Source organism: Ochotona princeps, chromosome 13 (genome assembly GCF_030435755.1).
Source record: "Ochotona princeps isolate mOchPri1 chromosome 13, mOchPri1.hap1, whole genome shotgun sequence".
Lineage (NCBI taxonomy): Eukaryota > Metazoa > Chordata > Mammalia > Lagomorpha > Ochotonidae > Ochotona > Ochotona princeps.
In genome coordinates, this window is record NC_080844.1 from 3,992,736 (window position 1) to 4,016,221 (window position 23,486).

Genomic DNA, 23,486 nt, shown 5'->3' on the forward strand with positions numbered 1-23,486 from the left:
GAGAGAGAGAGAGAATATGTAACTCTGCTAGCATTGTGGTGTAGTTAAAAAATTTGGCATTAACCAGGCCCAGCATGCCGACCGGCTATAGGCTGCTTTTCCCTCAGTAGTGTAGCATTTGCCTATGTACAAGGCAACCTAGGCAGTTGCACAGAATTGAGGCAATTTCTCATGTTAAAAACTAGATTACGGGCCCGGCGGCGTGGCCTAGCGGCTGAAGTCCTCGCCTTGAAAGCCCCGGGATCCCATATGGTCGCCGGTTCTAATCCCGGCAGCTCCACTTCCCATCCAGCTCCCTGCTTGTGACCTGGGAAAGCAGTTGAGGACGGCCCAATGCATTGGGACCCTGCACGTGCGTAGGAGACCCGGAGGAGGTTCTAGGTCGCGGCATCGGATCGGCGCGCACCGGCCCATTGCGGCTCACTTGGGGAGTGAATCATCGGACGGAAGATCTTCCTCTCTGTCTCTCCTCCTCTCTGTATATCTGGCTGTAATAAAATGAATAAATCTTTAAAAAAAAAAAACTAAATTATTATTAGGTCTACGAATCGTTTATATATTCTACGTACAAGTTCTTGCCAGATACAGTGTTTATAAAATCTTTTCTCCCAATGTGGAGTTTGAATTTTCAAACAGATATATTGTTTAGACCAACAAGAAACAAGACCACTGTCTCAGAAACATTAATAACTTTAAAGATTAGTTATGTTAGAAGTGTCTTGTGTGTTTGTAAGATCACTGGGCTGCAGTAGTTGCCCTGTCTGCTGCTCAGTGTTGTGACCTTATGCTTTCTCTCTGTGGTTAAGCTGTCTGCATCAAAGGCAGAGATGTCTGTTGGCCTGCTTGAAATGAAAATATCCACAAAAGTTTTTCCAAGTACTTAAAGACAAACCTTACCTACTGCCATTTCCCTTTTTTAAAAAATGTTTTATTGATTTTCATTTGAGACAGAGTCCGAGACATACAGAGCACCCATCTCCATGGGTTCACTCCTCAGATGTCTCTCCAACAGCTAGAACTAGGCCAGAGCTGGGCCAGCAACTTGATCCAGGTTTCCCGCAGAGGTGACAGGAACCCAGTCAGCTGAGGCATCACTGTAGTCCTTGAGGGTCTGCATTGGCAGGAAGCTGCAGTTAGAGGAGCGAGACAAGTATCAAACCCAGCGCTCTAGGCTATCCCAGTATCATTTCTTAGCAGTTGTTTTGTTGAATGATTGGAGCTTATCAACCAAGTGTTGACTTTTCTGTTGAAGGTTATGAACAGTATCAGAGATTGCTTTGTGACTGGCAAGTGGGAGGAGGACAAAGACGCGGCCAAGCTATTAGCAGAAGATGGTAAGTAAATAGCAATGATCTTCTCAGACAACTGGTTTCTCTATTCTTTCTTTCTTATCTGAAATAATGGCCAAGTTGAAAAGAATAGTCTTGAACGCAAAATTATGGGACTTTTTTTTTTAAGATTTATGTTACACACTTGGAAAGCAGATTTACACAGACAGAAAGAAAGAGAGACCGCTTTGTGGCCTGGGAAAGCAGTGGAGGAAGGCCCAAAGCCTGGGAGACCCAGATGAAACTCCTGGCTCCTGGTTTCGGATCAGCTCAGCCCAGCTGTTGAGCCCATTTGACGAGTGAACTTTGAATGAAGATTTTTCTGTCACTGCTCTCTGTAAATCTGTCTTTCCAAGAAAAAAATAAGTAAATCTTAAAAAAAAAAAAATCAGAAGTACAGAACCTAGATCAAGGGATAATTGCATGTTTAGTTTTAGGAAATTGAAACATTTTATGGTTCTGCTGGCAGTATTTGAGTGATCCATTTTGTTTGCATGCTTCCCAACATTTGGTATTTCACTGCTTTATTGTAGTCATTCTGATTGATATGTAATGACCTTTGTTTCTGATGACTAAGCATATTGAGTATTATTAGCTTATTTGCCATCTTTCTACAGATTTCTGCTTGGATTATTTCTATACTGTTGAGTGTTAGATGCATTTGCAGAGAGAAAGATCTTTGATCCTCTGGTTCACTCCCCAAACAGCTGTAAGAGCTGGAGCTGAGCCAATCCAAAGCCAGGAGCCAAGAGCTTCTTCCAGGTCTCCCGCAAGGGTGCAGGTCCCAAGGCTTTGGACCATCTTGTGCTGCTTTCCCAGGCCACAAGGAAGGAACTGGATGGGAAGTAGAACTGCTGGGATATTAACCAGTGCCCATATGGGATTCTGGTGCCTGAAGGTGGAGAATTAGCTAGTTCGGCCCTAGCGCCAGCCCCAATATTGTTTCTTATGTCCCTTTGGTAGCATCCTTAATTTTTTTTTTCATTTGTTTTCATTTTTTTCATTTTTTCAACAATGTTAGGTTTGTTCCTATTTTACCCTCTTTCCATCGATTATGTGTCTTCTCAAGATTTTTTGTTTTTTAAATTACATTTATTTTATATCTTTGTTTTATAGGTGAGTGGGTTGCAAACACATGTAGATCTTTGGGTGCTGTGGGAAAGGATGGCGTGGGTAGAAAGACCCTGCCCTCCCTTCTGTGACCGTGGGGATGAGTAGGAGATGTTGCACCACTCCTTGCTGCCTGTTTACATCAGTGCCAGGGGACATTGTCCCCTGATTTGGTCCCAGGGACTCTGTGGTGAGGGTAGAATGTCCTGAGGGTGTTACTTGCGTAGTCCCAATTGTTCTCAGATGGTATTGGTTTTCATTTACCATTTCCCATACTTGCTGTCTATGTCTGCCTAGGTCCCTTCATAGCCTTAAACGCCTGTAGCATTGTTCAACCTGCTCTTCTTCCCATCTTTTGGTGAGGCACTCAAGGTTCTCTGTTGAATAAGAGAGACTGGCTGTCCTGTCTTTCATGTGTATCCCAATATGTTGTCTTTCCTTATACAGCGTCAGCAGTTGGGGCAGCCCAATCCCACACTGTGTGCTCCAGGCCCAGATCTGATTTCCTTGTGGAGTTTCCTGAGGTTGGGCATTTTTTGGAGGGGACTCATCGAGCTACCTACCAAGAGCCCTTACTGAGTTGGTCTCTACATCTAGCAGTCACATGTACCAGCAGGTGCTGTGGCCTGGTCAGACTACCATGACCAGAGCAGCATGAGCAGGGTTGGAGAGTAAGGCAAAGTGCAGGTGAGAAAATAAGAAATCAGACAGGGTCCCGGCATGATGGCCCAATTGGCTAACTCTCCCCTTGCAAGTACATCCCATATAGGCTCCGGTTCGTGTGTTAACTGCTCCACTTCGCATCCAGCTCCCCACTTGTGACTTGGTAAAACAACAGAAGATGGCCCAAAACCCTGGGTCTTTGCACCCACACGGGAGACCCAGAAGAAGCTCCTGGCTTCAGATCGGCTCATCTCCAGCCATTGCCATCATTTGGGAAGTGATTCAGTGGATGAATGATCTTTCTGTCTCCTTCCCTGTAAATCTGCCTTTCGAATAAGAGGAAAAAACAAACAAAAAAAAAGGAACAAGACAGACACAAGATAAAGACTATAAAAGTGGGTGGCCAAATGGAAACCATCTTCTCTGAGGAAGGAGGCAGACCTGGAAGGCTCGCCACCTTGGTCTTTACTGATGTGGCACAAGCATTGAGAGCTAGGTCCCATATTGATTGAGCCAGCCAATGCTTGGTGATTGGTGAGCAGCAACTTCCAAGTGCAGAAGTAAGTACATGTCTGTCTCAAGGATAGCTTTCAAAGCACGTGGTTCTGCGGCAGCTATCTGCCGCACACAGCAACCCTCAAGAACTCCAAACAATCCTGTACCCAGATCAGCCCCTATGGGTGCTGCAACATGGGCCAGCCCACTCCCAGACCCAGCTCTTGTCCCAGCAGGTATTGTGGCCTAGTCGGGAAGACCCCTGGAAATCACTAGTTGGCTTGCAGCTCAGCCCTGCATGGCCCACCACCAGCCTTGACATTCGCTGGTGGGTACTTGCAGCCTAGTTGGGGTGACCCCAAAGAACCCCTACAAACCTGCCCCAAACAAGACTCTCATTTGTGCAGTCTAGCCTGGCCCAGTCCACCCAAACCCTACTCTTGCGCATGCGTGTACTTTAACCTAATCCATGGAGGTCCTCTGGATTCCCCCTTCTGATCCAAAACGGAAGCCAAACAAGCCTTGGTGGCCTCCATTCTGACCTAACCCCAGGCCCTCAGCACCTAGCAGTGCATATCCTGTCCCCATGTGCTCATGGTGGCAGCAAGTGGCAATGGAGCGACCCCAGTTGGCATGAGTCCAGAGTGGCACAGTGGTTGCACAGCAGACATTCTTCCCCACTTTTCTCCCAGATCTTTACAAGTAAATAAATAAATAAAAATAGAATGGAATAGGCCACTACACTGGCACACTGGCATAGTTAGCACAAATTTGACATTTAACCAGACCCACAATGCCCGCCAGTTATTAGCTGCTTTTTTCCCCAGCCGTGCACACTTGTGTAGATACGAGGCAGCCTTGACTGTTGCCTACAGCTGGGGCTTCCCAAGTTTGTCTTGTGGGAAAATGTTGTAATAGCCTGCTAAATGTTGCTGTAATCGTCTGTTTTCTTATAACAGCAGAAGCTGTCACTGAACCCAGAGTTCCAAAACACAGATGACGCGTGAGGTCAGCACTGTTTTGGGCTCTGCTGTTTCTCTCTCTCCATTATGCTATGTAAAGTTCTCCCTAGGTGTGTCGCCTGATTATATTTTCTTAAACCTGTTACTGAGACTTTTCACCTTTACTGTTAACAAGTCATGACACTTTTTTTTTTAAAGATTTATTCATTTTTTTTATTACAGCCAGATATACACAGAGGAGGAGAGACAGAGAGGAAGATCTTCCATCCGATGTTTCACTCCCCAAGTGAGCTGCAACGGGCTGATGCGCGCCAATCCGATGCCGGGAACCTGGAACCTCTTCCGGGTCTCCCACGCGGGTGCAGGGTCCCAATGCATTGGGCCGTCCTCAACTGCTTTCCCAGGCCACAAGCAGGGAGCTGGATGGGAAGTGGAGCTGCCGGGATTAGAACCGGCGCCCATATGGGATCCCGGGGCTTTTAAGGCGAGGACTTCAGCCACTAGGCCACGCCGCCGGGCCCATGACACTTTCTTATTTTTACTTTTAAGATGTAGTTTATTCAGAGTGACAGAGAAAGAGATTTTTTTTCCCCAAATGCTAACTCCCTACATGTCCACAACAACTAGAACTGGACCAAGCCAAGGCCAGGAGCTAGAACTCCATCTGGGTCTGACAGTGGTGCCTAAACACATGGGTTGTCTCCCATTGCTTTCCTAGCTGCATTACTAGGGAGCTGGATCTAGGCAGAGCAGCTTATTTATTCTTTAAAATGTTGGCTTTGGGGATTAACCTGCAGGACCATGCCTGCTCTGTGTCTCTCAAACGGAATGGTTATTACCTATACTGGAAGAATCACTCCTGATGAAATTTAAACTTAAAATTAAATATGGAGGGCTGGCATTGTGGTACAATGGTTTAGGCCATCATCTGCGGTGCCAGCTTCTCATGAGCACCAGTTGTAGCCCTGGCTGCTCTGCTTCTGTCTAGTTTGCTGCTAACGCACCTGAAAAAGCAGGGGAACATGATTGAAGTGCTTTGGCCCCGAGACCCGTGTAGGAGGCGTGGATGCAGTTGTGGCTCCCGGCTTTGGCCTGACCCAGCCCCAGCCACTGCTGCTCTTGGGGAGTGAACCAGAAGTTGGATATCTTTGTTTGTCTTTATCTTTATCTTTTTCTCTCTTTCTTTCTCTGTGTCTTAAAAAAAAAAAAAAAAAAAAGCCCACAACCCGGTAGGGGTTCATTTGCTGTATCCAGATAGGTGACAAAATGGTAAACCTTTTCACGGGGAGGAGGGGGGCTGAGCATTATGTTGTAGGTGTAGGGTCTCTGCTGTGTGCAGTGACAAACACAGTAAGAAAAAAGCTTAGAGTGCAAAGCACACCTGGGCTTTGGGGCTTTGGGGATGCTAATGTCATATGCAGGTCCTATTCATGGTGGTGCCATTGTGATGTTCTTTATGTTCTCAGAAGAGCTCTATGGTGACTTTGAAGACCTGGAAACAGGAGATGTGCACAAAGGAAAACCAGACCCAGATACTCAGGTATGACTATGTCTTGGCCACTGTCAGTTTGATCTATGCTTAGTATATAACTCTAGCCATAAAAGTAGCCATGAAACCAGCTCTAAGTGTAGCTCTAATCCTAACCTTAGTTTTAGTCTTAGTCCTAACCCTCATTCTAGCTCTATGCCTAAGTTCTCAACCTATCCTGGCTGTTACCAACCTTCACCTTGGATTAGCAATAATCCTGAGCCTACTAAACCTAGCCCTAACCCAAATCCTTAACCTTGCCTTCACCCTAACCCTAACCCTAGCTGTAACTCTAACCTTTGTTCCCATCTGACCCCACACTTGTTCTTAAGCCTAACTAACCAGATCCCTAATTCCAATCATAACCACAGTTTTAACAAAGGACCTAGACATAAACCTAATTCTAACTCTAAGTCAGATACACAGAGAGGAGAGGAGACAGACAGGAAGATGTGTCCGGTGGTTCACTTCTCAATTGGTTGCAGTGGCCAGAGCTGAGCTGATTTGAAGCCAGGAGCCTCTTCTGGGTCTCCCATGCAGGTGCAGGGTCCCAAGGCTCTGGGCCATCCTCTAATGCTTTCCCAGGCCACAAGCAGGGAGCTGGATGGGAAGTGGGGCTGCCAGGATTAGCCAGGACCCATATAGGATCCCGGCGTGTTCAAGGCAAGGACTTCAGCTGCTGGGCTACCATGTCAGGTCCCGTTATTTTCATTTTAATTCAAAGGCTAACTAACCCTAAAGCTAATCTTGGCTCTAACCAAATTCCTTTTGATTTTTTATTCAGAGAAGTTTCACTTCCTGAATACTTCTGAGCACTTTTATTACTCTCTTGAATTTAAGTATCATTTGGGAAAAAAAAATTTTTCCTTTTCTCCCCATTTGAAAGACAGTATCTGGGAACATCTGACTTAGGAATAGCTGGTTCCACTTTTATTGGTGTTTTGATTTGCAGCCAAATTGATGAATGTCAGTTTATGGTAGTAGCTGTATCTGTAGCAATACTGTGGTTTTTGCAGCTTAAAAAACAAACAAACAAACAAAAAAAAAAACAAGCCAACCTTTTTTAAAATTTATTTCAATATTTGAAGAAAAGATCTCAATAAACTTCTATGACATTTTGTCTTTAACAAGGTTGAAGATGCAGAAGAAGAAAAGGAAGAAATTGACCCCAGTGAAGAGGAAAATGCCAAAAAAAAGCATTTGGAGAAGAAGAGAAAATTGAAGGAGATGTTTGATGCCGAGTACGATGAAGGAGAAAGCACCTATTTTGATGATCTGAAGGGAGAGATGCAAAAGCAAGCCCAGGTGAGGCAGCCCGCCGTGCCAGCCTGCCACAGCCTGTCCTAGCCGGGCCCTCTCGGTCGAGCTGTTGGATGAGTCAGTTCACCAGAGCCGTGGTACCAGAGCATGGTTCTGAGTGCAGCGGTTGGAGGCGGTATGTTCACTTTGCAGTCCCTGTGGTACAGGGACTGCCTGATCCGACGGGGTGGGTAATTTGTGGCCTGTGTGGCTTGTGCTCTCCAGGAGAGGTTTTCTGTTCATTTAGAGAGTATCTGATTTCAGCTCAGATGTGGAGATGGAGGGAGTCTGTGGAATTCCCAAGGGGAGGCTGGAAGTGGGCAGTCTGGCCTGCTGTATGTGGGGGAGGGAGAAAGCTTCTCCGACTGTTGAAGGCGGTGATCTCGCTCTGAGGGAGACGCAGACGTATACACACATCGACGGCAAAGCGTGGAACAACCAGAACCCCTGGGGGCCAGGAACCTGCCCCTGAACCCTGGCATCCGTGACATTGCGGTTGATGAAGTCTGTCCACTCAAGGCCTCTATCCTGCTGCCAGCGAGGTTGAGGGAACCCACACAGTGTGAAGGAAGGCTGAAACCATGAGAAAGAAGCTCAGAGAATCAGTAAGCCTTTCCAGCCAGCATTTAATTAGGATAAAGCCTGAATTCTCTCCATGGTTTACTTAGAAATCTCTATGCTGATTCTGTGTTTAGAAAGTTAGCAGTGCTTTGGGACTCTGTTGGTTTTTTTGTCTCATACATAGCTTAACCGGGCGGAATTTGAAGATCAAGATGACGATGCCAGAGTTCAGTATGAAGGTTTTCGCCCCGGGATGTATGTTCGAATTGAGCTTGAAAACGTTCCCTGTGAATTTGTGCTCAACTTTGATCCTCATTACCCAATGATCCTGGGTGGTCTGGGCAACAGTGAGGGCAACGTTGGATATGTGCAGGTAGGTGCTTTGGGCAGCGGGCTCAGCCAGGGAGGCCCGTGGGATGCGTGCTTCACCAGAGATTTTGTTGAACTTCTTCCCCTCAGATGCGCCTCAAGAAACACCGTTGGTATAAGAAGATCCTCAAATCCCGAGATCCAATCATTTTCTCTGTGGGGTGGAGGAGATTTCAGACCATCCCTCTTTATTATATCGAAGACCACAACGGGAGACAGAGGCTTCTGAAGTACACCCCACAGCACATGCACTGCGGAGCAACCTTTTGGGGTGAGGGCGATTAGGGTAATTTAGATGTTTTCAGTGTAGGTTTGCTCTTTTCCTTTTGTAAAAATCGGAATTCATAAGATTTTTCTCTTTTTTAGGAAGAAGGAGTTGGAATGTGTGTAATATGGAATCTGAGACTTGCTGCTCACTGTATTTTTTCCTGTTTTTCTTTAAGGTCCTATTACTCCACAGGGAACAGGGTTCTTGGCAATACAGTCTGTCAGTGGCGTAATGGTAAATATCTGAATGCTTTCAGCTTACGCTGAAAAAAATGGGTTTGGGGTATGAATAACTATATATAAAACTAAGTTTAGGAAATACTTGTTTTTAATGCATTGTATGTAGTAGGTTTGTGTTTGCTTTTGGTTTTCTCACATCTAAGTGGGATGTGAGAGTGGAGAAGAACACAGTACAACAATTAGAACGGCACTGATAGAGCCATATTCTATTTTTATCTTCAGCATTGGGATTATTGAAGCCGTGTTCACACTGTGCTATGAAGGTGCATTACACACCAGTTAGACATGACACACTACCCCCTGTAGTGCTGGCTTAGCAAAGTCTGTCCACAGTCTGACCAGTCAGCAAGCCTCATTCATCCAAAGAGACAGAATAACAGCATTTGGATCCTCCCCGGAGGTCTCAAATCTAATCTCCTAGATGTTACGATCTAATTTTCGTATTTCTTTTCATTACAAGTAGATCATTATAAAATGTTGTTAAAATGAAATGATCCCCAGGGAGGTACTCAGGTCGTCATCATTAGTTGGTCTTTGTTCAGATACTAGATAAAACCAGCTTTTGTTCAGATACTTTTTGCATGTTCGCATAGTTCCAGATAAGAGTAGGTCAGTGAAGTTGTAGTTCAGAGATTTTTGTAGTTTTTCTCTTGGTTGTATTATTTCTATATTCTAAATTTGGGTATTTCTTTTTAGCCTGACTTCCGAATTGCTGCAACAGGTGTTGTCCTAGACCTGGATAAATCCATAAAAATTGTGAAGAAATTGAAGCTAACTGGTTTCCCATATAAAATTTTCAAAAATACTTCGTTTATTAAGGTCTGTATATCTATGGATTCCTGTATTTATAAACATACATTGTTAAAGGAGAAACAACATACACTGATTCAGCTGCTGAGTGGGGAGGCCTTGTGGTCCTATGATAAACTGCTGCTTGGAAACTCCTGCATCCATGCTGAGTGCCTGGGTTCAAGTCCTGGCTCCCTGTTAATGCACACCCTGGGACTTGGGTTCTTGGATCCCTGCATTCGTGTGGGAGATGCAGGCTTGAGTGCCAGCGTCTCTGATTTGGTGTCAGGCCCTTGGGGGAATGAATCAGTGTTGGAAGATCAAGAGCAAGAATGAGTTGCTCTCTTTTTCTTTCAAATAATAAAAATAAGTAAAAAGATAAATTAGGGGCCTGGCGCCGTGGCCTAGCAGCTAAAGTCCTCGCCTTGAAACGCCGAAATCCCATATGGGCGCCGGTTCTAATCCTGGCAGCTCCACTCCCATCCAGCTTCCTGCTTGTGGCCTGGGAAAGCAGTCAAGGATGGCCCAGAGCCTTGGGACCCTGCACCCTCGTGGGAGACCTGGAAAGAATTTCCTGGCTGCTGGCTTCTTATCAGCGCAGCACCGGCCGTTGTGGTCACTTGAGGAGTCAACCATCAGACACAAGATCTTCCTCTCTGTCTCTTCTCCTCTCTGTATCTGCCTTTCCAATAAAAATAAATAAATCTTTAAAAAAAAAAAAAAAAAAAAGACCAAAGAAAAGTGCTTGGGACCAGAGTGTTTGATACTTCAGATTTTAGGCTATTTGGGTTTGAATAGACATTGGGGAGGGTCTGCACGTCTGAGCATGAAATCCATTTTTATGGTTCATGAACACCTTTTACTCATAGTGTGCAGCACATTTTATACCATTTTAGTGCACTAACTCGTGGATGATCAGTCACATGAAATTACTGTTTAAGATTGGAGATACTGTGCCTGTATTTTCTTTTTTTTTTTTTTTTTGCATACCAACTTTTTTTTTTAAAGATTTATTTATTTTTATTGGAAAGGCGGATATACAGAGAGGAGAGACAGAGAGGAAGATCTTCCACCCGATGATTCACTCCCCAAGTGAGCCGCAACGGGCCGGTGCTGCGCCGATCCGATGCCAGGAACCTGGAACTTCCTCCAGGCCTCCCACACGGGTGCAGGAACCCAAGGCTTTGGGCCGTCCTCAACTGCTTTCCCAGGCCACAAGCAGGGAGCTGGATGGGAAGTGGAGCTGCCGGGATTAAAACCGGCGCCCATATGGGATCCCAGTGCGTTCAAGGCGAGGACTTTAGCCGCTAGGCCACGCCGCCGGGCCCACATTTCTTTTCTTTTTTTTTAAGATTTATTTTTATTGGAAAGGCAGAGTTACAGAGAGAAAGAGATGGAAAGATCTTCCCTGCACTGTTGCGTTCCCCAAGTGGCCGCAGTGGCTAGAGCTGATGCAAAACCAGAAGCCAGCAGCTTCTTCCAGGACTCCCATGTGAGTTCAAAGTCCCAAGGCTTTTGGCCATCCTCTGCTGCTTTCCCAGACTACAAGCAGGGAGTTGGATGGGAAGTGGAGCAGCCAGGACACGAACATGGGATCCTGGTGGATGCAAAGCGTGGATGTAGCCACTCGACTGGGCCCTAAGCCTGTACTTCTAAACCCCATTTCTTATGACTTTACGAAAGTATATAAAGCCTTACAAATGTAATCTTTAGTCTTTTTTAACTTCTATCTTTATATTGTAGACTTTGTATTTTTACATTTGCTCAGAAATCTAAAACAAAAACATTTAATAATTGAGGCAATTATTTATTACCTGTATGTAGGACTGTCATAGGACTAATTGAAAATGTGAATTTTAGCCAGATTTATTTTTAGAAATAAAAATTGATTTGTGTAACAAAAAAGGAGAAAATAATAAATTTACCCCGCAGTTCAGTAAAACATAGACAAAACAAATCACAAAAAAAACTTGACAAAAGTCCAGAGAAATGTATGAACTGTTCTTGGCAGAATTTTCAGTAGGTTATCTACTTATTTATTTTTTTTATTAATTACATTGCATTATGTGGTACATTTTTATATGCACTGGGATTCCCCCATCCCTCCCCAACCCCTCCCTCCACGGTGGATTGCTCCACCTTATTGCATTTCCATAGTTCAAATTCAGCTGTCTACTTATTTATTAAAGTTTCAACAGTATAAGTATTTCCATTCAACAGATTTGGGGTGGGCTTTTGGCTTATTGAGCAGGCTGCTCACATCCCGAATTGGAGGACCTGGGTTCCCTTCCCACGTGTGGCTGCAGAGCCCAGCTTCCTGCTGACGTGAGCTTTGCCGGGGGCAGGAGATCTGGGTTACATTCCTGACTTGTGCAACCATTGCACGCATGTGAGGAGGGAACCGGCAAAAGTGAACTCTGTCTCCTTGCTTCTCGGATTATTTTTTAGAAGAATAAATGAATAAATGAATTGAAATAAATTATCTGAAATAACTCGTAACATGTTCTTGTGATGATGTCACCATTTGTTCAGATCTGTTTCTTTAAAAAATTTTTTTTCATTTTATTTGAAAAGGAGAGACACAGAGATCTTTTATCTGCTGGTTCACTCCTCCAGTGACCTCAGTAAGGAGAGCTAGAACAGGCTGAAGCTTGGATTCTGGAACATAGTTGTCCTTTGCTCTGGGTGGTAGCCACACCCCAATCACTAGAGGCTGCATCTGCTGCCTGCCAGAGTGCTCAGCAGGAAAGCAGGCTCGAACATGAGGAGTAGAGAATGGAGCCAGACCCAGAAATCAAACATGTGCCACCAAATGCCCACCCCATCTTTTTTAAGGGAGTACACCTCGTCTGCAGGGTTCCAGTTCAGACTGCGGAAAGTACCAGGGAATACCTCTTTGATCTTCTCTTGTACTGGGTTCCTGGTGATGACATGCCGGTAGTCCCACAGCAGAATCTTGGTGACCATTACTGAGACAAAATAAAAGAGAGCTGTATTCTTTTTGACGCAGTAATTCCACTTTTCGAAGGCACATTATTTTATCACCCTGGTGATAAGTTGTTTTTGTTTTTTAACCCAGGATATATTTATGAACTAACAGGTAGAGGAAATGACTTTGTATGTCTGTATTTTTGTTTCCATATGCCTATAGGGAATGTTTAATTCTGCTTTGGAAGTTGCTAAATTTGAAGGTGCTGTGATTCGAACTGTCAGTGGGATAAGGGGACAGATCAAAAAAGCGCTGCGAGCCCCAGAGGGAGCTTTCCGAGCCAGCTTTGAGGATAAGTTGCTGATGAGCGGTAAATATCTGGGGCTGTTCCCGGTGAGGAGTTCCAGGCCACTGGTTTCCAGCTGGTGCTGACTAGAGGGTGCAGCTTAGGTCTTGAGCAAGCCCAAGTAGATTCCAGCACTCCCTGTTTGCAGCAGTTCTGCAGTGTGCCAGTTCACATCCTGTCTGCAGGCCTTTGGTTCACAGGCGATAAGAAGCTTTTGAAGCATAGAATAGTTTAGGGGCATTATGATGCAACTGGTTAAGCTGCCACTTGTGTGCTGGCATCCCACATCAGAGTGCTGGTTGGTCCCTGCAGCGAATGATGCCGGTGCAGCTTGCTGCAGCGAATGATGGCCCAGGCGCTGGCACCCCCATCCCTGTTGGAGTTCTTGCTTCCCAACTTTAGCCTGGCCTAGCCCTGCCTCCGTTGTGGGCCTTTAGGGAATGGACCAATGGACCAGAGATAAATCAGTCTCTTTCTCTCTGGGTCATTCTGCCTTTGAAATAAATCATCCTTAAACAAAATAAAAGGAATAGTCTAGTCGGTAAGTCCCTCTCTAATGCTTCACGTCCAGGTAGAGAAGGTGGGGTGAATGTTTGTTTTTGTTTTGTTGGCAAGATGAAGTTGAATCTTTTGCAAGCGGTTAAGCAAAATTCCTTTCTTCCCAGATATTGTCTTCATGCGAACTTGGTATCCTGTCTCCATCCCAGCCTTCTATAACCCTGTAACATCTTTGTTAAAACCACTTGGGGAGAAAGACACATGGTCAGGAATGCGGACCACAGGTCAGCTGAGGCTGGCACATGGCATCAAGCTGAAGCCAAGCAAAGACTCCCTGTATAAGGTACTGGGTGTTAGTGCTCACAGTGTGTGTGTTGTGTTGTGGTGTGTTGTGTTTAGCTCCTGGGTGTTAGTGCTCACAGTGTGCGTATGTGTGTGTTGTGTTGTGTTGTGTTCCTGGGTGTTAGTGCTCACAGTGTGTGTATGTGTGTGTGTGGTGTTGTATTGTGTTTAGTTCCTGGGTGTTAGTGCTCACAGTGTGTGTATGTGTGTGTGTGTGGTGTTGTGTTGTGTTCCTGGGTGTTAGTGCTCACAGTGTGTGTATGTGTGTGTGTGGTGTTGTGTTGTGTTCCTGGGTGTTAGTGCTCACAGTGTGTGTATGTGTGTGTGTGTGGTGTTGTGTTCCTGGGTGTTAGTGCTCACAGTGTGTGTATGTGTGTGTGTGTGGTGTTGTGTTGTGTTCCTGGGTGTTAGTGCCCACAGTGTGTGTGTGGTGTTGTGTTGTGTTCCTGGGTGTTAGTGCTCACAGTGTGTGTGTGTGGTGTTGTGTGTGTGTGTGTGTTGTGTTCCTGGGTGTTAGTGCTCACAGTGTGTGTGTGTGTGTGGTGTTGTGTTGTGTTGTATTTAGCTTCTGGGTGTTAGTGCTCACAGTGTGTGTGTGTGTGTGGTGTTGTGTTGTATTGTGTTTAATTCCTTGTGTTGTGTTGTGTTCCTGGGTGTTAGTGCTCACAGTGTGTGTGTGTGGTGTTGTGTTTAATTGCTGAGTGTTAATGCTCACAGTGTGTGTATGTGTGTGTGTGTGTTGTGTTGTGTTGTGTTCCTGGGTGTTAGTGCTCACAGTGTGTGTGTGCGTGTGTGTGTGTGTTGTGTTGTGTTTAATTGCTGGGTGTTAGTGCTCACAGTGTGTGTATGTGTGTGTGTGTGTTGTGTTGTGTTTAATTGCTGGGTGTTAGTGCTCACAGTGTGTGTATGTGTGTGTGTGTTGTGTTTAATTCCTGGGTGTTAGTGCTCACAGTGTGTGTGTGTTTGTGTGTGTGTGTGTGTGTGTTGTGTTGTGTTGTGTTTAATTCCTGGGTGTTAGTGCTCACAGTGTGTACCCTCCAGATAGGGAGTCAGGTGGATGCAGAATGTCTCATGAATTTTCTGTTGTTAAATGTAACAGTTGTGTATTTGTGGGTTGTTTTAGAAAAGAATAATGATATAACGGTTTTCTCTGGGTTGGAAATGAGATTTTTTAAAATAAATTTTATTGCATAACTTGAAATTTACAGTGTCTGTTATGAGACATTGGGTGATACAGCTGTTACGGCAGTAAAGCGAATGAGCGTGTCTACTGTCTCACGGAATGACTTTTTTTTTCCCACAAGAGCAGCTAACAACTATTTAATAAAAGTTCCAAGTACAGAAGTACAGGTGTATTTTACTAAAAGTTCGCTCTTGGAACTGCTTTTACTGCATCCCAAAGATTTTCGTATTTTGTTTATACTCTGATTTTTTGGCACAAAGATAGAGAGGAAGATCAGTGGAGCAGAATAGAAACAGATGGAAACCCACACAGATACAGTCCATTAATCTTCGACAAAAAGACAGACAACAACCCAAGCAAATGGAAAGGTCTGTTCAATAAATGCTGTTGGGACAACTGGTTGATAGCCTGCAGAAACAAAAAGATAGACCCACATCTCTCACCATACACCAAGATCGAATCTAAATGGATAAAAGACCTAAACCTACATCCAGAAACCTTCAAACTTTTGGAAGAAAATGTTGGAAACACACTGGAACACTTAGGGGTAGGCCCTCACTTCCTAAAAAAGACTCCAAATGCAGTAGAAACCGAGACCAAAATAAACAATTGGGACCTCATCAAACTAAGAAGCTTCTGTACAGCTAGAGAAACAATCAACAAAGTAAAAAGGCAACCTACAGAATGGGAGAAGATCTTTGCACACTACATAGGAGATAGAGGGCTGATCTCCAGAATATACAAAGAGCTACAGAGAAACCAAAACAACAGAACAAACAAACTGCTCAAGAAATGGGCACGGGAAATGGGCAGACATTTCACAAAAGAACAAACCCAAATGGCAAACAAGCATATGAAAAAATGCTCAAATTCCTTGGCAATAAGGGAAATCCAAATGAAGACAACAATGAGGTACCACCTAACTCCAGTAAGGATGGCACACATACATAATACCACCAACACTTGCTGGCGAGGCTGTGGGGAAAAGGGAACCCTTCTCCACTGCTGGTGGGACTGCAGACTTGTACAGCCTCTATGGGAATCAGTTTGGCGAATACTCAAACAACTGAAAATCAACATTCCATATGATCCAGCAATAGCACTCCTAGGAATATATCCAAAAGATCTCCTACACAAGAAACCAACATGCACGCCTATGTTCATAGCAGCACTATCTCAAGATACTTTTAAGCTTATTTTGTTTTAGCTCTTTCTTAGTCCATTGGTTGGTTAGGAGTATGTTTAACTTCCACATATTTTTCCTACAGTGTCTAGTTTCATACTGTTAAGCTTAGAAGAAATAGCAGCCATGGTTTCAGTCTTGGATTTGTTGAGACATGGTTTCTGGCCTAACCTGGTAGCTATTGGGCAGTGTTCCGTGTGCATGTGTAATCAGCTGTCGGATGAGTATTTCTGTTTATCTGTTAGATCCTCTTTATCTGAAATGCTGCACAAGCCCAACATCTCCTTATTAACTTTCCCTTGGATTCTGCTTGCTATTCAAAGTGGGATAGTCAAGTTGTATTGCTGTTTCTTATGTCATATCCATTAATATTTGCATCAGCTATTGAAATGCTTTTATGTTGGACCCACATTTACAATAGTTATATCCTCTTAATTAATTGAGCCCTTAGTCATAAATCAGCTACTGTCTGTTGTCTATTTATAATAGGGTTTTTTTTTTTAAGATTTTATTTATTTGTTTATTTTTATTGGAAAGTCAGATATACACAGAGGAGGAGAGAGAGAATGCTCTTTTGTCTTCTGATTCACTCCCCATGTGGCCGCAACAGCCAGAGCTGAGCCAATCTGAAGCTAGGAGCCTGGAGCCTCTTCCAGGTCTCCCACATGAGTACAGGAACCCAAGGCTTTGGGCCGTCCTCGACTGCTTTTCCAGGCCACAAGCAGGGAGCTGGAAGAGAAGTGGAGCAACCAAGACACAACCATATGGAATCCCACTGGATGGAAGGCGAGGGTTTAGCCACTAGGCTGTTGCGCCGGGGCCCGATTGTAACAGTTTTTGACTTCAAGTCAGTTCTGGTTACTGTTTGTATAGAATTATCTTCTTCCATCACTTCACTTTTAGTCTGCTTATCACTGAAGCTACACTGGGTCTGTTGTGGGCAGGTATAGTTGATTCTTGTTTTTGTACACATTGAACCACTATCTCTTTGAAATGGAGTTTAGTCCATTTTATAACCAAGGTCATTGTTGATAGGTAAGGACCTAATCATGTGTCTTGTTCATTCCTTCCTACTTCTGTGCCTCTTTTGTCCATTTCTTATGTGGGTGCCTATAATGTGAGGGCCTGCCAGCCAGGAGGAGGTGCAGGGTGAGGTGCAGACTCCCATGGCTGCTCAGTTCTCACTGTTCATGGCCTTGCCTACAACTACTCCATAGATTTATTCACTTATTTATTTTTCTTTAATTTTAGGTTTGCAGTACCTATCGTAGAGTCTCATTTTTATGTAGATTTTGGTCTCAGAACTTTCATTATTTTTTTTCATAATCTAGTGATGCATTAGAAGATTTAATTTAGGATATTTGGCTGCTCTGTAATAAGAGAATAATTCAGGATATCAGTTTTGCCACTCTACCGAAACCGATGTCTCCTAGGCGTGCTTTTTCTAAGCATGATTATTAATAGTTTTAGATCATATTACATGAATTTTTATTAAAGTAAACATACGGATGTGGTGCTTACACTTTTTTGGAGATGAAGATTTCTCCAAATTCTTCTAAAGCAGTTTGTTTCTAAACAAAGATATTTTTAAAAATACTTTTCAAAATGTAACAAATATTCTTTATTTAGTAGATATTGACATTTAGTAAAGGCCATGGGCAATTTTTTTTTCAGCTTAATAGCAATATTTCTGAGATACTTAAGATTTTTGGTCATGTGAATTTAAGCATTACCTTGAATTTAACATTATCTTAAAGATTCATTATGGAGAGTTTTGGCTTTACCTGTTGTTTAAATCTCTGTTAGCAGTTTTCTGCCAGAAACAGTGAAGTTAAGCTTCTTACTGGAACCCAGATGGGGATGCTTTGGCTGCTAATTGGAGGAATCGCCATGTCTGTAAATCCAGACTGAGTAATAGTCCCAGGGAGAAGCTGGTTGCTCCGTTACGCTGGAGCAAAGCCAGTTCAGTGCCCCAAAGACAAAGCCTGAATTTCCCATTGTAAGAACTTTGGCAGCGCGACCTGGGCTCCTGGGGGCGGTGCAGGGGCTCGCCAGGAACTCGCGCCTTCGGAAGGCCGCGCCAGGGGCAGCTAGCGGGCCCCGCACGCAGTGGGCAGAGGAGGCTGTGGCCTGAGGCCAGTGACCGCAGGGCTCCGGCGGCTCAGCTTGGGCCACAGGGCCACAGGGCGTGGGGCTTGGGGCACAGGGCGGGGTGCACGTGAGCCTGCTGGCGCGGTTGACATGGGCCAGGAAAAAATCCAGTATCGAAGGGGGGACAAAAAAAGACAGGTTCTGGGCCCAGCGGCGTGGCCTAGCGGCTAAAGTCCTTGCCTTGAATCCCATATGGGCGCCGGTTCTAGTCCCGGCAGCTCCACTTCCCATCCAGCTCCCTGCTTGTGGCCTGGGAAAGCAGTCGAGGACAGCCCAAAGCTTTGGGACCCTGCACCCGCGTGGGAGACCTGGGATTGGCGCGTACCAGCCCGTTGCGGCTCACTTGGGGAGTGAATCATTGGATGGAAGATCTTCCTCTCTGTCTCTCCTCCTCTCTGTATATCCGGCTTTCCAATAAAAATAAATAAATCTTAAAAAAAAAAAAAAACCAGGTTCTGAAGTTCACCCTGGCTTGCACCCACCCAGTGGTGGATGGCATCATGGACGCTGCCAACTCTGAGCAGTTTCTCCAGGAGAGAAGCAAGGTGAACAGGAAGGTTGGGAACCTCGCGTTGGGGTGGTGAGCCTCGAGCCGAGCAAGAGCAGGATCACGTGACCTCGAAGGTGCCTTTCTCCAAGAGGAAATCTTCAAGGCCCGGCGCACTAACCTAGTGGCTGGAGTCCTTGCCTTCTTGCATGTACTGGGATCCCATATGGACACAGGTTCCTGTCCCGGTGGCGCTGCTTCCCATCCGGCTCCCTGCTTGTGGCCTGGGGAGGCAGTCGAGGAATGTTCGGGGCCTTGGGACCCTGCACCTGCGTGGGAGACCCAGAAGAGGCTCCTGGCTTCCGATTGGCTTGGCTCCAGCCATTGTGGCCACCTGGGGAGTGAATCAGCGGACGGAGGATCTTTATCTCTGTCTCTTCTCCTTTTCTGTAGCTCTGACTTTCCAATAAAAGAAAGAAAGAAAGAAAAAAGAACTTTGGAGGTACCAGTGCAATGCCGTGTTAGGCTAATCTGTCCATCTCTGTTGCTGGCATCCCATGTGGACACTGGTTCAAGTCCTGACTTCTCTTCTGATCTAAGTCTCCGCTTGTAGCCTGGGAAAGCAGCAAAGGGTGGCCCAGGTCCGTAGGACCCTGCACCTGTTTTGGAGACCCAGAGGAAGCTCCTGGCTCCTGGCTTCAGATTGGTTCAACTCCAGCCTGTGCAGCTATTTGGGGACTGAACCAGCCGATGGAAGATCTTTGTCTTTTCTCTCTCTGCCACTTTGCCATTCAAGTTAAAAAAAAAAAAAAAAAAAAGGAATGAACTTTGGGTCTGCTGTGTTGAGACCTCAGCATTTGACGTTATAGAGGGGATACATTGCTGTTAGAGCTGTGAATGTTATCTGTTCTGTTTTTCCTACAATTATGGGTGTCCACTGAGACAGTACATGTTTGGTAGATAATTCCCTTCAGATTTCTGATAGTTAACAGTATTATTGATCCTGTGGGAGTGTCAGTCTGTTAAGACTTTATGTAAACATTTTAATATGCATAAGTTGCAATTTACATACGACTTATTTTTCTTTTCAGCCGATTCTGAGGCAAAGGAAACATTTCAATTCACTGCATATTCCCAAAGCCTTGCAGAAGGCCCTGCCATTTAAGAACAAGCCCAAGACTCAAGCAAAGGCAAGCAAGGTGCCAAAGGACAGAGTGAGACCAGCCGTCATCAGGGAGCCTCATGAGAGGAAGGTATGTCTGGGCATCTCGCCGCATGTTGCGTTTTGATGTGAAAGTAGTGCTTTCAGAAGCACACGTGGCATTTCTGCCACATTGTCACATTTCATCCGGAAAGGACAGGACCAGAGTCCGTTTCCCCTTTGTCAGTCATGCTGTGCCTTTGTGTTTGGATGAGAGGCAATAGGCGTACAGCAAGTACAGCACTGTTAGCTGGCTGCACATAGTGTCCACAGAGGGTTAACACAGGCGCTGGAGTGGTGAGGGTCCAATCTCACACCTACCTCCCCATGCAAATCATTATTCCTAGTTCAGGATGCATTGACTAAAAAAATAGTATCAACTTGGATCGTGGAGTGAGTCCAGTGTTGATACCATCCACGGAGGCGTTTAAGCCCCTGAAAGGTAGAAGGAAAAAGCCTGCTATAACTGTGGGGATCGGCTTTGTCCTTGCCAGGTCCTCGCTCTGCTGGATGCGCTGAGCACGGTGCACAGTCAGAAGATGAGGAAAGCCAAGGAGCTGCGGCACCAGCACAACAAAGAGCATCTCCGAGCAAAGCAGAAGGAGGAGGAGGAGAAGCTGAAACGACAGAAGGACCTCAGGAAGAAGCTGTTCCGGATGCAGGGCCAGAAGGAAAAGAAAAACCAGAAGTCCAGCCTCAAGGGGACTGGGAGCAGCTGAGTCTGGAATGCAGAGGGACAGTGTCAAGGACCTTAGTGCTCGTGAGTAACAAGTCAGGGACAGGAGCTGCCGAGAGCCCCTGTTGGGCGGGCGACCAGGCTGTGCCTTTGAGAGCAGGAATGAGGACTGCTGGTGGGACACAGGCCCAGCCTCGGCTTCCAGTGTCATTCATGTGCTGGGGGTTCTCTCATTTTCCTCTAGCTGTCTCAGTTTCATTCATTATTTTGTGCTACTAAAATATCATTAAAATATTTTTCTGTTCATTTTGGCCTAGAAGTTTTCATTAGGGAAGAATGCCTAGCAGCGTCTTGTATTCTTCCACTTTCATGACAAGTTGCCTAATAGGGGGAAAAGGTTATTAACTGAAAGGCTCAGCTTAGTGGAAATTTTGGGATTTTTTTTTTCTGGTCTGTTCTTTGATCACTGACCCTAGTAAACACTTTATATCTTATTTTGTATGTTTTACATAGTATTTTTTTTGTAGTATATATATATATATATATATTTTTAAAGATTTTATTATTATTGGAAAGCCGGATATACAGAGAGGAGGAGAGACAGAGAGGAAGATCTTCCATCCGATGTTTCACTCCCCAAGTGAGCTGCAATGGGCTGGTACGCGCCAATCCGATGCCGGGAACCAGGAACCTCTTCCGGGTCTCCCACGCGGGTGCAGGGTCCCAAGGCTTTGGGCCATCCTCGACTGCTTTCTCAGGCCACAAACAGGGAGCTGGATGGGAAGTGGAGCTGCCATGACACAAACTGCCGCCCACATGGGATCCCAGGTGTACAAAGTGAGGATTAGCCAGTAGGTCACCACCTGGGCCCGCTTTCAAAATATTTTTCCCAAAGTAAGCCCATTTTAATTCCATCTTCTATGAAGTTTTTGTTTCTCTCATATGTTGTTACAGTCATTTGCCATCTAATTGTGCAAAATGCATGTGTATATTCAGACAGGGTAGACTTTGCCCCGTTTCTCTCTCTGGTCATGTTATACACAAATCACCATCAGGATATAATTGACATAATACAGTGATTTTACTTAGATTTTCCCAGCTCAATTCACATGTTATCTTTGTATAGGGCCATATGCAGCAATGGCCCATGAGAGTATCATATTTTCTTTTAAACATAATATGGCACAAAGTAAATTTGCGGAGATTTCCTAGCAGGACTTTATAATTTAAAATAAATGTAATTTTATATACCATAATTGATAGATTTTAAAATATGAAACCGGTAAAAGCTGTCCGAAGCATCCTAAATTATACTGTGCTTGCATTTCAGTAGTTTATAATAAGATCATTCAAAATCGGTGAAACTTACCTTTTTTTAATCTTTTATTTATTATTATAATTTTATGATCCAGTTCCATAGGCTCCCTGGGATTTCTCTTATCCCCTCCCCGATTAACCCCCACACACCAAGTTCCCCTATATCATTATTAAAGTATAGTTCCTCATACACAGTCATATGTCAATTATTGTAGGCATGGACAATGGCAGAGTCCAGAATCCTATTGTCATAAACAGTTTCATTGGAAGTCCATCTTTAATCTGGAAGTAAAGATGCATACTGCATTGTATCCTCACATCTGGTTATGATATTCTCCACTACACAGTTACTATAAATCCCCTTAAATGAAAAGCCACAAAACAAAATAAACAACAGAAAGAAAAATAGACATTTACAATGCCATGAAGTTAAACAACATGTTACTAGATATGACAGTCTCTATTACACAGCTACTATACATCCCCTTAAATGAAAAGCCACAAAACAGTATCAACAAAAGGAAGAAAAAAAAAAAGAAATTAACAACACCCGGAAGTTAAATAACATGCTACTGAATGACTAATGTGTCACTGAAGAAAAGAAAAAGAAAATCAAGAACCTTCTTGAAGAAAATGATGCTACTGTATGATCTATGAGTCAGTGAAGAATTTAATCGAAGAAAGTGTTTTGAGGAGATGAAACTAACAGAAAATATCAAATTCCGTGAGATATCTTTTCCACTGACTTTTGTTGGTGAAATGTGTCTCCTGTTGGCAACAAATGGGTTTTGTTTTTTAATCCAGTTTACTAATCTATGATGTCTGAGCTTAAGCCATTTACAGTAAGGGTTAATGTGTATGGGTGGTAATTTGGTCCTGTCATTTTAGCAATGAGTTATTCATTGATTTAGTCTTCTGTTACTTTACTGGGATGTTCTTCGCATTTGCCTTTGGTTTCAGTAGGCACAATTTTTTTTCTCTGTCAAGAGAAGATCTTTAAGTATCACTTGTAGGGCAGGTTTGGAAGAGGCATATTCTTTTAACTTTTCTTTGCTGTGGAAGAATTTTTTTTTTTTTTTCATTTTCAAAGACAAAGGAAAGTTTTGTTGGGTATGTTATCCTGGGCTGACAGTTTTTTTGCTTTTAGAATCTGGATTATGTCACTCCATTCTCTTCTAGCCTGTAGCGTTTCTTGTGAGAGGTCTCCTGTGAGTTCAATTGACATTCCTTTATATGTCAATTTTTTTTTTTTTATGTGCACATCTAAGGATCTTTTCCTTATGTTCAATTGAAGAGAGCTTGATGATCATGTGTTGTGGTGAACACGTGGTGATCAACCCTGTTGGGAGTTCTGTGCCCCTCCTGGATCTTGTTTCCCAATGCTTTCTCCAGATTAGGGAAATTTTCCTTTAGTATTTCATTGAATACACCTTTCATCCCAGCTTCTCTTTCTACACCTTCTGGGACTCCCATAACTCTTATATTGGACCTCTTAATAGTGTCTTTCAACTCTTGAATATTTTTTTGGCCTGATCCAGCTTTTTGTTTGTTTCTCCTGGTGA

General features: G+C 44.3%; 1 protein-coding gene across 2 annotated transcripts in view; it reads left to right on the top strand.

The window, feature by feature from the left end:
- The window catches only part of BMS1 (BMS1 ribosome biogenesis factor), a 40,361-nt gene extending 19,448 nt beyond the window's left edge, over positions 1-20,913 (top strand). The window contains exons 13-23 of one of the 2 annotated variants that reach the window (XM_058671210.1): positions 1,253-1,334; positions 6,028-6,098; positions 7,218-7,391; positions 8,131-8,319; positions 8,406-8,586; positions 8,759-8,817; positions 9,519-9,641; positions 12,763-12,910; positions 13,552-13,727; positions 19,822-19,983; positions 20,426-20,913. In XM_058671210.1, coding sequence (XP_058527193.1) covers positions 1,253-1,334; positions 6,028-6,098; positions 7,218-7,391; positions 8,131-8,319; positions 8,406-8,586; positions 8,759-8,817; positions 9,519-9,641; positions 12,763-12,910; positions 13,552-13,727; positions 19,822-19,983; positions 20,426-20,650 — 1,590 coding nt within the window. In that variant the 3' untranslated portion in view covers positions 20,651-20,913. Of the gene's footprint in view, positions 1-1,252; positions 1,335-6,024; positions 6,099-7,217; positions 7,392-8,130; positions 8,320-8,405; positions 8,587-8,758; positions 8,818-9,518; positions 9,642-12,762; positions 12,911-13,551; positions 13,728-19,821; positions 19,984-20,425 lie in introns of both variants that reach the window. The other variant, XM_058671209.1, reaches the window with a different exon arrangement.
- The last annotated feature ends 2,573 nt before the right edge of the window (positions 20,914-23,486 follow it).